Source organism: Miscanthus floridulus, chromosome 3, assembly GCF_019320115.1.
Source record: "Miscanthus floridulus cultivar M001 chromosome 3, ASM1932011v1, whole genome shotgun sequence".
Classification (NCBI taxonomy): Eukaryota; Viridiplantae; Streptophyta; class Magnoliopsida; order Poales; family Poaceae; genus Miscanthus; species Miscanthus floridulus.
The window spans coordinates 19,358,617-19,373,627 of record NC_089582.1 but is presented as its reverse complement, the minus strand read 5'-3'; the positions used below and the strand labels follow the sequence as shown (position 1 = coordinate 19,373,627).

At 44.7% G+C, this 15,011-nt stretch overlaps 1 protein-coding gene across 1 annotated transcript; it reads right to left on the bottom strand.

The window, feature by feature from the left end:
- Positions 1–375: 375 nt before the first annotated feature.
- Positions 376–2,886, bottom strand: LOC136545136 (proline-rich receptor-like protein kinase PERK4). Its single transcript, XM_066537168.1, has 4 exons — positions 2,595–2,886; positions 2,117–2,509; positions 1,150–2,003; positions 376–1,056 (listed from the first exon to the last, which is right to left on the bottom strand). Exons 1-4 carry the CDS (start codon positions 2,662–2,664, stop codon positions 589–591), a joined length of 1,785 nt encoding a protein of 594 aa, XP_066393265.1. The 5' UTR covers positions 2,665–2,886; the 3' UTR covers positions 376–588.
- Between the last annotated feature and the right edge of the window lie 12,125 nt (positions 2,887–15,011).

Genomic DNA, 15,011 nt, shown 5'->3' with positions numbered 1-15,011 from the left:
CTCTTTGATTACCTCTCTAAAATCGAGTTGGTTTCCTTAACTAATTCGAAATATTTGAATATTGCCTATTATTTAGTCATATTTCTTCTGAAAACAAAATAATTAAAGCTAATACCCGGAGAATTTTCATTTATAAATTCCTCAAGATGTTTGTTTTTAGAATGAGCAGATCCAAAAAGGTGAAATGAGACTATCAGATGTTTGTAAATTAAAAGAATGTTAATTGTCTTTATGCCACTATAGCTTAGATTTTGTCAAGTTTATGCTTTTGTCTAACAAGTTTTTTATTCGTAGAATAAAAAATTACAGATTATTGTCTACATAAATTACAACAATTAAAGCTATAATTTTAATATAAAATATATGTAATAACCGAAGAAAGCTATTTTTTTGTGACTTAGAAGAAAGCTAAAATTCAGGCATGTTTTAACACAAAGGAGCATAGGTCACAAACTTATACGAAGAAGACCATGTACACAGAGAAAACCCAGGTGACGAGGCATGCGCAGGAGTCAATACATCTCGGTAAGCCTAACGCGCTGCACGACCAGTTGTACCTGTGGCACGCCCACACCTGTCAGCTGTCACTCACCGGCGGCCTCCCCGATGCCGCCGGTCCTCCCGCTCGACGGAGCTGGCGCTGCTTGCCGGCGACGGATGGCCGAACTCCGGGATGGAACCGGGGTAGTCGGCGCTGTACTCCGGGCTGGGCAGCGCCGCCCGCCTGATCCGTTCCATCTGCGCCGTGTACGACGATCCAGACCCGCCGTAGTCGGAGCCCGACGAGCCGGTGGACCCCGACCCCGAGCCGGATCCGAACGCGGCGCCGTGGCCCGGGCGCACCCCGTCGTTGAGCTCCTCCAGCGGCATGGCCCCCTGCAGCGCCATGACGATCTGGCTCATCTTGGGGCGGCGGCGCGCGGCGTGGCGCACCGAGGCGGCGGCGCTGGCGACGAGGCGCGCGGCCTCCGTCGGGTCGTAGTCGCCCCGCAGCCTGGGGTCCACGATCTCGTCGTAGTTGCCGTCCGCCAGCGCGCGCGGCAGGGCCTGCCTCGCCTGCATGCACGCCGTCGTGTCGTGCCACAGGTCGGTCAGACGACGATGAAGACACACATCTATCATGCTTTCTTGCTATTATTACGCACGTACCCAGTCGACGAGGCCGTCCTGGCCGTAGGAGGAGCGGTCGCCGGGGCGGCGGCCGGTGAGGAGCTCGAGCAGCATGACGCCGTAGGAGAAGACGTCGGACTTCTCGGTGAGCTTGCCGCTGGACGCGTACTCCGGCGCCAGGTAGCCGAAGGTGCCCATGACGCGGGTGGAGACGTGCGTGTGGTTGACGCTGGTGAGCTTGGCCAGCCCGAAGTCGGCGACCATGGCCTCGAAGTCGTCGTCCAGGAGGATGTTGGCGGACTTGATGTCGCGGTGGATGATCCGAGGGTCGCATTCCTCGTGCAGGTAGGCGAGGCCCTTGGCGGCGCCGATCGCGATGCGCAGCCGCGTCGTCCACTCCATCACCGGCAGGCCTTTCCCGTGGAGGTGGTGCTCGAGGGTGTGGTTGGGCACGAACTCGTAGACGAGCAGCCGGCGCGCGCCGTCGATGCAGTAGCCGACGAGCGCGACGAGGTGGCGGTGGTGCACGCGGCTGATGGTGTCCACCTCCGCCTGGAACTCGCGCTCGCCCTGCCCGCTCCCGGCCTTGAGCTGCTTTACCGCCACCTCCTTCCCGTCCGAGAGCACGCCGCGGTGCACGTACCCGAACCCGCCCTGCCCCAGCAGGTTCGCCTCCGAGAACCCGCCCGTCGCCAGCGCCAGCTCCTCGTAGCTGAACGCCGCCGTGTCCGCGGGCATCGGTAGAGGTGGCGGCGGCAGCAGCGGACCGCCGTGATGCGCCGTCGTCGTGCCCGGCGTGGTCGCCGTCGTCGGTGGCGCCGGACCCACCTGGCCGTTCTGCCGCTGCGGCGGCGGCCGAGCGTCGCTCGACAAGTAGTACCCCGAGGTGTTCCCTGCGCGCGCATGCATGCCATCGGTTATTGCATTGCATTACAGCTGGCAGCTGCCATGATCAAATGAAAGATCCATGGCCAGGCCCAGCAATGGCGCGCGGCCGGCGTCTCACCTTTGAAGCCGGAGGAGTCGGCGTAGAACCTCATCCCGCCGTGAGGCGGCGACCGCTGATGCTGCTGCTGCGCCGCGTCCCTCTTCCTCCTCCTCCTCCTGCAGCAGCAGCAGCAGCAGGCAATGACGAGGACGACGAGGAGCAGCGCCGCGCCGCCGGCCGCCGCGACGGCGACCTGCGACTCCGCCGCCGCGCCGTGTCCATGGCTACCGCCGCCGTGCGATGTCGACAGGCGTCTCGCGGCGTGCGACGGCGTGGGGTCGTCATTGGAGGACATGGTGCCGATTGGCCGGTTTGAAACTGGATCGGAGCTTGCCTCCGGCTGCATGCGACGGATGGAGATGGATCTTCGTGATCTCTCTGCGTCTGCTGATGTAGGCACATGTATGTAATCTGCTTGGGGAACGAACCAGATGATGATGATGAGAGCAACGCAATTATGCAAAGGGAGGACAGAATCGAAAGAATATTTGCAAACCCAAAATTGGGTGAAATTCGACGAGCTCCAAATGCATGGTCATGTGTTCATTCGTTGTGCAGAGCAACATGTGTATGGAATCGCACAACCAGCTTGTTGCCGGGCACGTCCGTCACGAGGAGGAAGGGGAGGGTGACGGCGGCACAGCCACGGCGACGGCGGCGGCCTCGGTTGGGACGACGAGACCTCCTCCGGTCCCCGCGGCCACGCAGCGGGGCCCCGACGTACGCCTGCCTGCCTCCAATGCAAGAGCCAACCAATCTGCGTGCCTGCTTGCTATTCCTATTCTCGCACGTACGGCGGGAATACAGGATCCAGCCTTCCAGGACCAGGGGAGGCTGTTTCCTCACCTGGCGTACCGACAAGCTAGCTAGGGAGTAATAGTACTGTTCGTTTTGGACGCTAGCTGGTGGATCAGCAGCATCAGGTAGTACGTTTTTTTTTTACCCAAAAAAGAAAACTGCAGGTAGTGGATTGGATTTGGATCCGTCAGGGTACAAGCACCGGTGCAAGTGCAGTGTATAAGGGACTGTTTAGATTCCAAAAAATTTTACGTAGTACCCGTCACATCGAATCTTGCGGCATATGCATGGAGTACTAAATGTAGACGAAAAAAAAAACTAATTACACAGTTGGTCGAGAAATCGCGAGACGAAACTTTTGAACCTAATTAGTTCATAATTAGACACTAATTACCAAATACAAACGAAATGCTACAGTGAGCCAAAATCCAAAATTTTTTGGATCTAAACGGGGCCTAACTGCTACTTTTGTGCACGGTCGACTTGTCGACTAGCCGTCCTGTTCCTGTGGGCAGCGATAACTGCTATCATTGTTCGTTGGAATCTGACCGGACGTGCAACCGCAACGCAACTCCGAAATATTACACGTGATTTGTTTTATATCCTATCCTTTGTAAGGATACGATTCCAACGCAAATGCACAGAAGAGAAATAATCCAAAAAAATGGCTACGATGATTTGAAAATAGTCCGAGATTTCTGATACAAATTATCTTCTATCTTTTAGGACAGAGGTTTTGGAAGCGGTTGGAGGAACCCAGCAAGCCACCAATGACCACAAACGCATAACCAGACATGCTCCCAAATGTTTATCACGTAGAAATTGACGCATGTACCTAAACTTGATGGACATGGGCACTTGAGGACACATGCAAGGATCTGAATTATGTGAATGATGCGTGGAGCCCTCTATGTGACGTTGTTGTATCTAACCAAGGGCCTTGCATTGGTCCACACACTCCTTGTGTCTAAGAGATCAACACCTCCAATGGATGGCACATCAAGGTCCTCTACAAACATAAATTTGGAGAAGGCGGCTGTGATATGCTAGCGCCATGGCATTAGCGAAAGCCACGTCATGACTACCCCATCTTTATTGTGCAGTGAAGACAAGTGTAGTGGAGTACAACCATGCTATTCATGGTTCGTGTTGCCAGGAGTCTGTTATACTCCACTTGGGTGGTGGATAACGACAGTACCAAATGCCTCCCACGTGTGGATTTTTTTTTTATTGGAGCAAAATTGTAATGTTCAATTTTAAGAAAAATATTCTAGTAACACAAATAACTTTTCCCCCCTTTGGTACAAAGCAGACCAACAATGTCACCAAAGCTATCTTTTACTCGTGTGACATTGTTTTAGTGCTCCAATTTAAGGAAAAAAGTTTCAATATCTTCTTTATTATGGCCCCTTCTCCCCTCTTTAGTGGTGGGCACAGACTCAAAGTGAAGGAGCGTCTTCAACTTCAACATCTTGCCTCCAGCCCCTTCTCTCTTCTATGTGTCAAAAATGGAGCAGGGGCACAATGAGGGGCTTGTGGCGGGTAGGAGGCCGTCGAGCCAACCATGGCTCACTGATGAATATGCCCTACCCACATGCTAATTTTAGCCCATATGGAGTGTGGGTGGATATGCGAGGGAAAATTCCCTTGTGTTGTCAGCGGATGCACCTCTAGCAATAAATGAGGTAGAGTGGATGGAGGATCAAGACCTTCATTCAATTTTTTCTTCTGTTCATGATTTCTTTTCATTTAGGAGTGGTGTGATTTTGTGGCGTAGTGAGGTTAGTTGGTTATTCCTCGGGTAGACATCAGACCCCAAGTCATTGGTTCGGACCATCCTATGGCTTGTTGATCGGGTTCATCCTCCATGGTGATACCCATGACCCGTAAGGCATGCTATCGCCAAAGTTGTGAGCTAACTCGCCAACACAATAGAGTTGACTACTAGTAATGTGTAGAAGATTGCAAGTTGGACTAGAGAGTTTATATTGTTTAGTTGGGGTCTATAGGCACATGTGGGTCAAAACTAAAATTCAATCTTGCCCCGCCCTCCTGAGTATCTGGTCTACTAGACAAGTGACCTAAAAGACAAGTGGGTGTAAAAGTTTCATCCCTCATGTGAAAAAACATTGGGCTTTCATAGTCCTGGTTAAGGCATAGGTCTTGTTTAGCGTAATAGGTGTTGGTATAAATTAATGCATACAGAATAATTCGCAAGCGCACGGATATTATACCGATGTAGCACTTCACTGGGAGTACCCAATTTTATATCAAACTCAAGGAAACGTGTGTGAGAATAACCAAATCTAACTTATCCCAACTTCACAATCAAGGCTAGATAATAGGAGTGTAGGGGAGACTATTAAGGTCTTCTAGTTTTAACTTCGGTAAGCTTTGTCTTCTATTGTTCAATTATGGGGATATTACTAGAGAAAACACATGCAACGTATGTTTCCTATAGTAACAAAGTCCTGCTAGGCCCACTAACGGGAGGTGGACTATAGAGGATTCAACGAGGCTATAAGAGTCACCCTCGCGAGCTACCACCGATCCATAAAATAGGGTACATCCACGAGTAACCGAGTCTAACCACCATGCTTACACTACGAATACTACTTTAACCTAGGAGCTACAAGGATTAAAGTACTCAAAGAGAGTCGCAAACCTGAAGAACAATACGAATAAGATGCTTACTTGAATTAGAAGTCGATTACCAGAGAAATCTCAGAAGCAAACTCATGAAGAACTTGATTTCGCTAGGGTACAAGCCATAGAGAGAGCACCGATAGGCCGGGATTCCTCTGAAACTCTTCCCTCTAACTCTATCTCTCTATCTCTAATACAAGACTAGATTCTATGGAGGACTAAATCTTCTCTTGATTGCTAGCTCTGATCCTGGTGGACATATGAATTAGGGTTTCTGGCTTTTCAGCTCTCAGGATCTAACTTGGCATGCCCTAAAGGGGGGGGGGTGCAGGCAGGTATATATAGGCCGGAGCGTCAATCCTGAGCCCTCGGATCAAACCGACTTGAATAAACGGCGAAGATACAATCCTTAAGGCGGTGGAGAACCGACGTAACAACGAGGGACTGTCAGGTGAACCCCATAGGTCGGCTAGCCCCACATGTCAGGGGCATGGGCTCCGCTTCGGTGGAGAGCCTCCTGGTGTCTTCTAGAGTCTTCCCACGCTGTTTACTTGGTGGAATTCCGTAATTTCATTTGATGAATAGGTCCTCCTTGGTGGTTTTCTGATTAAATCCTGCTGACAACACAGATTCATCAAAACTTATAGAATTTGTCAGTTAAAACCCCTAAGTCTATAGTGGTGATCTATTTTAGCCATTTTTGCAAGTTATATTGACGGTTTGTGATAAATGTTAACTACCGTCAACAAGCTCCCCCACACTTAGGCTTTTACTCGTCCTCGATAAAAGGATGGATTACTCAAGACATAACCTTAGGACAAGTCATCAACATAAAACTATTCCTAGTCATTCATGCTCTGTAGGATTTAAAGTGTCTACCATGAAACTTTGGGCGGTTGAAGAATGGAACAGCTGAAATAGATAACCATCTTCCTTCAGTCAAGTCGATAGGAAACACATTTTAAGATTTTTGAAAATAAAATATAGCTTACCTTCTCCTTTTTGTGGTAGTCTCAAATCACTCAGTATATGTGATATTTTTTTATCCTCACCAAGGCATTGATGAGTTTGCCTTCTTTTTGCCTACTTCTAAAAGCTTATGTGGAGCTCCGGTAGGGATAAATGTGAGAACATACTTGCATTGCATATATTGTGTGTGGATATGTATATGGTGGCTAACCTAATTCTACTATACTCCTTGAAACATATCTCTCTTGATTGAAACTTGAAAAACTTTTGCAAGAAAACATGGGCTACCTTATTCATCTCTTTCTTTTTCTTTTTTTTAGGCGGACATCTGAGTACCCATTGTTTAAGATATCTCAGACACTTGCCCATTTTTTCAATACTTTTTCTTTTATGAATAACTTTTGCATAGCCCATGCCTCTTTTTCTGTAATTAAAACTTTTCAAGAGACACATGTACAAGAACTTGGAGCATTTATCTTAACAAACATATTTTTGTGTCTATTCCCAATATAGGAGTAGAACATTTTTTGGTGGATGGAAAACATGTTGCGTACCCCCAGTGTAGGAGCATCAAATATATAGAGTGTACATGATCTTGATCTTGAGAGCATGATAAATTTCTCAACAAGGGTCACAAGGTTTGACCAAACTCAATACCATGACAAGTAGTATATGTAGAAGGGTTTCTCTATCCTATCATATTTGGCTCTGGTAGGACACTGCTTACCACAAAGGAGAGGTGTAGCTATTCTTTTTGACATTTTGAAATAAAATTCTCCAATAACAAGACATTAAGAATCAAGTTCTCATTATAATACTATATCTCATTCCACAATAACTTAAGTAACATGGGGTCCCTAATAATAAGTTCCCAATAGTAGCAAGATTTTCAGGAAAAGCATTATGTGAGTCTATCCTTTAGTCATGACTGAAATAATCTTTCCTTAGGTTTTAAATTTGTTTTATCAAAGGATTTTCAATTCAGTTCGAAACGGGAAGCATAACATGTGAAAATAGAGTGTATGGGCCGCAAACCAAACCAAGGATAAAGTTCAGGGCGAGGTGGCACCGTGGTGGGCTAGCCGGCCCAAAGAGGAGGCCGAGCGACCTGCTCTAGGGCTGCTCGAGGCCCGCTTTGTTGGACGTGGTCCTTGATCCATTACTTTCTGAATTTCCTAATTTTTGCGATAAAATTATGTCTTGTTGTCGCGGTGTGTCTCCCCCACACTTGTTTTCCTATATACCTTTATGCACAACATGTGGAGACAAAAACACATATCCAAAAGAAATATAGAGCAGATGATAATAATAAGACTCCATTAATATCATAAGGCACTTTATTACACAAACCAACCTAAACACAAACTCTTGACTGGCTAGCACAAACTCCAACACTCTAACAATCTGAGCTAGGCGAGTAACCTAAACATACTATCTTCAAACACATGACCTAAACACTCGTGCCTTATTATCAACTACCTACTCACTTCCTCATCTTAGCAACAAAATGATTCAAAGCGTTTAAATCTTGTTGCAGGCTCTTGCGATAAACGTGTTCTTCATCGATCCTTTGTTCTAAGGTATAGACAACATCGCTTAGATCTTCAATCTTCTTCTCCAAGAGGGCAATGGTCATCCGAGGGTGTTTCTCCTTATTCTCTAGGAGAGTTGATGGCACCTTCCTCTTCTTCTCCTTAGGGGGAACAACCTTGATCTAATCCGGCATAGCCTAGACTCCATCAATGATTATACGTGGTGTGACTGACTTATATTTTGCACATGTAACTTCTCCAAACTTATTGGTCTTGACTCCAGTTAGCACCTCATGTCCCTTTGGATGAAGGAGGTTGATCTCTTTCGTCACCTTGATCAACTTCTGGATGTCTAGACGAGGCTCTTGTTGTCGTGGCTTGCCTTTAAGAAGTGGGCATGGTGGCGGCGGAGCGATCACCAGATGACGAATAGCTTGGGCAAAGTAAGATTGGCTTGAGCGAATGGGGGTGATCTCTAGAGGAACGACGCTCAGAGCAAGCTCGTCGGGCTTCTTGTTTAGATCAAAACCATAGGGGATGATCTGTTTGTTGGCCATGGGGACTAGAGAGGAGGAGAGCTTTGCTACTGCTAGAGAGAGGAGGCTTTGATGGGATGGCTATGGAGATAGGTAGGGGCTCTCTTATATAGGGGGGAACAACTTGCAGCAAGGGTCAAGATATATCTATTAGAGGTCTCGTAACGAGAAAAAACAGAATGCGTCGAAAAACTATAGGATTGTGGAGAGGAAGGATCTAGAAGACACGAGAGAATTGACCAAACGTGAAGGGGCTGACAGGTGGGCCAGCTAGCCCCACATGTCATCTTCTTGCAGGGGTTTTTCTCACGGCGGTTTCTAATCCCTATCTAATATCGAAAAGTATATTTATCCGTTACAAAACGTAAAAAGGATGGCAGTGGTGTAAATCTATGGTAAAATCAGAAAATCTACCTCATGCAAATCCTTAGGTGGTTTTTAGGTTCTAGAAAGATCTTAAGACGGTGGCCATTTACCTTGAATAATGTACCTTCGTCATTTTGAAGTGTTATCTCTCTATGCGACAAAGTGCTTATCACCTTGAATGGTCCTTCCCATTTGCTTCAAAGTTTCCCGTGCCCGAATAATTTAACCCTAGAATTAAAAACTAATATCTTATCTCCGAGGGTAAACTCCTTCTTCTTGATCCTCTTGTCATGCCATCTTTTAGTTCTCTCCTTGTATAACTTGGTGTTGTGATATGCTTTTTTGCGCCATTCATTAAGCTCAGAGAGTTGCATCTTCCTCTTGGTTCCAGCAGCTTCAAAGTCTATGTTCCATTGCTTTATAGCCTAGTGAGCCATGAATTCTAACTCAACAGGTAGATGACAGGTCTTTCCATAAACGAGTTGATATGGTGACATCCCAAGTTGTGTTTTATAGGCTATTCTATAAGCCCATAATGCATCAGGTAGCCTGTCCTTCCATGTAGTCCCCATCTCATTGACCGTCTTCTGTAGAATGTTCTTGATTTATGTTGACACAAAATGTGACGCACTGTGCCTCACACACAGCAAGCCGGAAAGCGTGGCTTCAATCGGGTTCCCGGGTGCTTCGTGATCCGGAAGCGTGCCAGTTAGTTTGACCTGAAAGAACTAACAAGGGATAAAACAGTTAAATGCTAGACCGGAACATGTCAGGTGAGACCAGACAGTTCCATATATACGGCCCTGAAGCCACTTACAACGACATACAGCTATAGGAAGCTGTCTGCCAACAAGTTTATAAACCATTCGGCTAATCGTAAGATGAACACACGTAAAGATTCGATTACCGAATGCATGTGCATGGGAAGACATGTTTGAACAAGTGAGATTAATTATGAATTAATGCATAACCAAACTCAGCAATCCAGCCGAGTTGGGATCCATGAAGAAGGAACGGGCAAATAAACACGATTAAACTAATCTAAAACCTGCATCTGCCGCACGACACCTAGTTTCGTCAAAGCTTAAACGTAATTATCATGCATGAACCCACAACATGTAACAATCTAGATTAAAATAATTCAGCCATTATAAGCATGTTATCTATTTGCAGAGGTAATATGACAGTAATGATGATTGAAGCACGAATAAAACCACAAGAGAGGGCCGAACAATATCAATCTAGATTGGGCAGAAGGTGTGTTACAAATATATGAAATATTTAAAACATGCAACACAGGATAACTTAATGAATCTATTTAGATTTTGCCGTATCTAATAGAGCCGATAACTGTCTTGCTTTCACTAAGCATATTGAGCAAACGCCTGCCGCATGGTATCTACTCATAAACAAAGCATAAGCAAAAACTTCTTGATTGTCAAGCAAAGATCCGCCGCACGATCATTGAAAACAAACAAGACTACTTGCATCATGTCTAAATCCACCGCATGATACTAAACATGATAACAAGGTTGTCAGAACTTACGGAGGTCGACGGATCGATGGCTCCTCTCGAAGAACTCGACGACACGACAAAGGACTCGAAAATTGGCACGGGGCCGGTTGTATTGATTTGGTTGTGAACCCTTATTACAATGGTCAAGGGTCAATATTTATACCCTAGACAAAACACGAGTCCTAGAGGACTACGATTCACAAAGGAACTTTTAAACAAACTTGGAAACTTATGATTCCTTACCCTAAACTTTTAGATTCCTTTATTATTACAACTTTCATCTTTCCGATCGGCCTTGCCTGCCATCTTCTATTTTCCCGAATGGAGTCACCGCCTTCTGGAGTAACCGACCGCACAAGCATTTAGCCGACCGCCTGTTTTGTTTGCCGAACACCCTTCTTCCCGCATGCGGGTCCACCTGGCATCCTCCAGAATCGACCAAAATCCAGTGTTAACACATGCCCCCTCAATTTCGGGATAAAAGTTGTTTTATTCTGAAATTGACCACAAGCTCTTTCTTCCTCCTAGGTCAACACCGTTCAATACCGCAGCCGCTGCCCAAAAAATTCAATCTTTCAGCGCAACCTTGGACCCACTTCGAATCTTCAGTGGCGACCCAGGATGAAATTCCAGAGGTAAACTTTACTTATATTCGGCAACTTTTATTTGATCCTCCCGCTCCTCTTTTGATTTATTCCTCTTTGATTTCAATCACCTTCTAAAGGAATACAAGAACCAGATTTTGATCCCCCATGCTGCCAACCTCGACTCCTATTTCCTCGGCCCAATGGGAAATCCTGACCCTTCTGAAATTATCGAGAAGGAAACCCAAAGAATTCCTTTCAAATCTGGGATCACCTCACCAAACTGATGGCCAAACACGTTCAAGAATTGGCCATTTCCCCCAATCACCGGATGGCGGAATTGGTACAGGAGAATGCTGGATAAAAGCAGCAGCCACTGGGAAAGTCAAGACATCAGCCATTGTCTGGAATTATCCTTAGCAGAAACACCCAGAAATGATTCCCTTTTAATAGCAGCTTCCCACTTTTGGTCTGACACTATTAATGCCTTCATCTTTGGTCATGGTATGATGACCATCACTCTAGCTGACGTGTTCATGATGACTGGCTTGAACGTGTCATTGCCAGTATATCCCTATAAGTACAAAAGCAAAAGTAATCAAAGAGCAAAAGTATATCCCTATAATTCTGCCTGCGACTGTCAGAAAAATGCTGAAACACCCCGGTATTGCATAAACATTCTTGTGCTAGAGGCGATGCAAACTGCATCGGCTATTTTGTGCTAAAGGCGATATGAACAATATCGGCTATTCTCAGTCTTATTTATTTTTAGGCTAAAGGCGATTTTCCTTTCATCGACTTTTCTGATCTACATTCATAAACCAACTTCAACACTGGGGTAATATCTCTTAAGAAATCTTCCATTGATAGCTCTGGTAAACTCCTCTCCAAATAAAGTTTTCAATATGTATGCATTGCCAGGTACACATTCTACTATTCGGAAAGGACCTTCCCAATTTGGAGACCATTTGCCGAACACTCTATCCTTTGTTCCAACTGGCAATATAGTTTTCCAAACCAAGTCTCCTTCTGCGAATTGCTTCAGCCTAACCCTTCTGTTATAATATTTGGCGACGCGTATTTTATTTTTCTCAATATTTTCTAATGCCTTGAGACGAATCAAGTGTAGATCTTCCAATTCATCCATCATTAGATTCTTATAATCTTCTTCTACCAATTCTTTCTGTAACACGACTCGCCTTGATCCTGACCGTAATTCCCATGGTAACACAGCATGATGCCCATAAACCAGTTCATAGGGAGACGTTTGAGTGGACCCATGACAAGCCATTCGGTAAGCCCACAATGCTTCATTAAGAACCAAGTGCCATCTCCTTGGTTTTTCATCAATCTTCTTCTGGATGATTTTAATCATAATCTTATTTGATGCTTCTGCCTGACCATTAGCTTGTGCATAATACGGAGAAGAATTATACAACTTAATCCCCATATCTTTGGCAAAGTCACAGAATTCTGAAGAAGTAAACTGAGTTCCTTGATCAGTTGTTATAGTTTGAGGAATCCCGAATCTGTGAACTATATGTTCCTTAACAAAACTGATCATATTCTCTGACGTTACCTTCTTCAAAGGGATAGCTTCAACCCACTTGGTGAAATAATCCGTGGCCAAGAGTACAAATTTGTGTCCCTTACTAGAAGGAGGATTGATCTGACCAATTAAATCTATACCCCATCCTCTGAACGGCCAAGGCTTGATTATAGGATTCATAACAGATGCTGGAACTTTTTGAATATTGCTGAATTTTTGACAATTGTGACACCCTTTGTAATATTCAAAACAATCTTCCAACATAGTTGGCCAAAAATAACCAGTTCTCCTAATTATCCACTTCATCCGATAAGCTGACTGGTGTGCACCACACAATCCTTCGTGCACCTCATACATCACTTTCTTGGCCTCTCCTTGACTTAAACATTTGAGCAATACTCCATCGATGGACTTGTAATATAACTGATTATCAAGGAACATAAATTTGAGAGCTTTGTATCTGAGTTTTCGGGAAACTTTTTGAGATGGATCTTTCAGATAATTGGTAATTTCGTATCTCCAATCACCATCTACTTGATCAGTATTTAAAACACCTTCTTCTATAGCAAAAACTTCCCGACTCTCTCGATACCCAGAAGCAGCTTGAGCTAACTTATTTGCTTCTTCATTATACTCTCTAGGGATATGATGCAAGGTTACTGCCAGAAAATTCTTCAAAAGTTCTCTACACTCCTCACAATATTCTCTTAACACATTGTTCTTGCATTCATACTGACCACTCAGTTGATTGATCACCAACTCAGAATCCCCAAAGATTTCAACAGCAACGGCCTTTACTTCTATAAGAAGCTGAAGCCCTCTAAGCAACGCTTCGTACTCTGCCTGATTATTAGTAACATGAAATTCAATAGGAACCACATACTCAAAAGTTTTTCCTTGTGGGGAAATCAAGAGAATACCAGCTCCACCACCTTTGTTACAAGATGATCCATCGAAGAACAAGGCCCAAGGCACAATGCTTATCGCCTCAACAGAAAGATCCCGATGTCGGGTGATAAAATCGGCAATAATTTGACCCTTTACCGCCTTTGCCGATTCGTACCTTAAATTAAATTCTGACAATGCTAAAATCCATTTGCCAATTCTTCCATTCAAAATTGGCATCGATAGCATATGTTTGATTACATCAAAACTAGAAACTATCACGCATTCAGCATTCAACAAATAGTGCCGAAATTTGGTACATGAGTAATACACACACAAGCAAAGTCTTTCTGTAGCCGAATACCTTGTTTCCGGATCTTGCAGCTTTCGGCTAAGATAAGCTATGATTCTTTCTTTTCCTTCAAATTCTTGCATAAGGGCCGATCCTATCATTAGGCTATCGGCCGCCACATACAACTTAAAAGGCTTGTCAAGTTGTGGAGGTACCAGCACAGGTGGTGCTTTCATATATTGTTTGATCTCATCAAAAGCCTTTTGTTGTATGTCACCCCATACAAATTTTTGATCCTTCTTGAGCCTTAATAAAGGAGAAAAGGGTAAAACTCTCTCTGATAGATTGGATATGAATCTTCTTACAAAGTTGATTTTGCCTAACAATGATTGTAATTCTGTGAGATTGGTTGGCGGCACAACATTGTCTATTGCTTCCATGCTCTTTTTCCCAACTTCAATTCCTCCTTTATGAACTAAAAATTCCAAAAACTCACCAGCCGAAACTCCAAAGGCACATTTGTTTGGATTCATCTTCAAGCCATGCTTTCTTGTGCACTCTAGAGTCTTTCTCAAATCGGCTAAATGTCCTTCACGATTTCTAGACTTGACCACTACATCATCGATGTAGATCTCTACAATCTTGCCGATCAGCTCGTGAAAAATATAATTCATAGCTCTTTGATAAGTTACACCGGCATTCTTTAACCCAAATGTCATGACTATCCATTCAAACAAACCAATATGACCAGGACATCTGAAAGCTGTTTTCGAAATATCTTCTATTGCCATAAAAATTTGATTATAGCCAGCATTACCATCCATAAAACTAATGACTTCATACCCTGCTGCTGCATCTACCAGTAAATCGGCAACTGGCATTGGGTAACCATCCATGGGAGTAGCCTTATTAAGATTTCTGAAATCTATGCAAACTCTCATTTTTTCATTTTTCTTGTATACCGGTACTATATTTGAAATCCACTCTGCATACTTGCATGGCCGAATGAAGTTTGCTTCTATTAATCTTTCAATCTCCTTCTTCACATCGGCCAATACTTCCTCTTTGTATATCTTCCGTGGAGGTTGTTTATAAGGACGAAATCCAGGTTTAATGGGTAATCGATGCTCAACAATGGAACGATCCAATCCAGGCATTTCCGTGTAATCCCAAGCAAAACAATCTTTAAACTCTTTCAACAGATCTATCAACTTTGATTTATATTCTGGGTCTAACTTTG

Excerpts from the sequence above, each read along its gene's own strand:
- LOC136545136 (XM_066537168.1), bottom strand. The coding sequence starts at position 2,664 with ATGTTGCTCTGCACAACGAATGAACACATGACCATGCATTTGGAGCTC. Across the intron at positions 2,510-2,594 it reads CGAATTTCACCCAATTTTGG|ATTACATACATGTGCCTACA; the intron begins GTTTGCAAATAT and ends TTCCCCAAGCAG. Across the intron at positions 2,004-2,116 it reads CGACTCCTCCGGCTTCAAAG|GGAACACCTCGGGGTACTAC; the intron begins GTGAGACGCCGG and ends ATGCGCGCGCAG.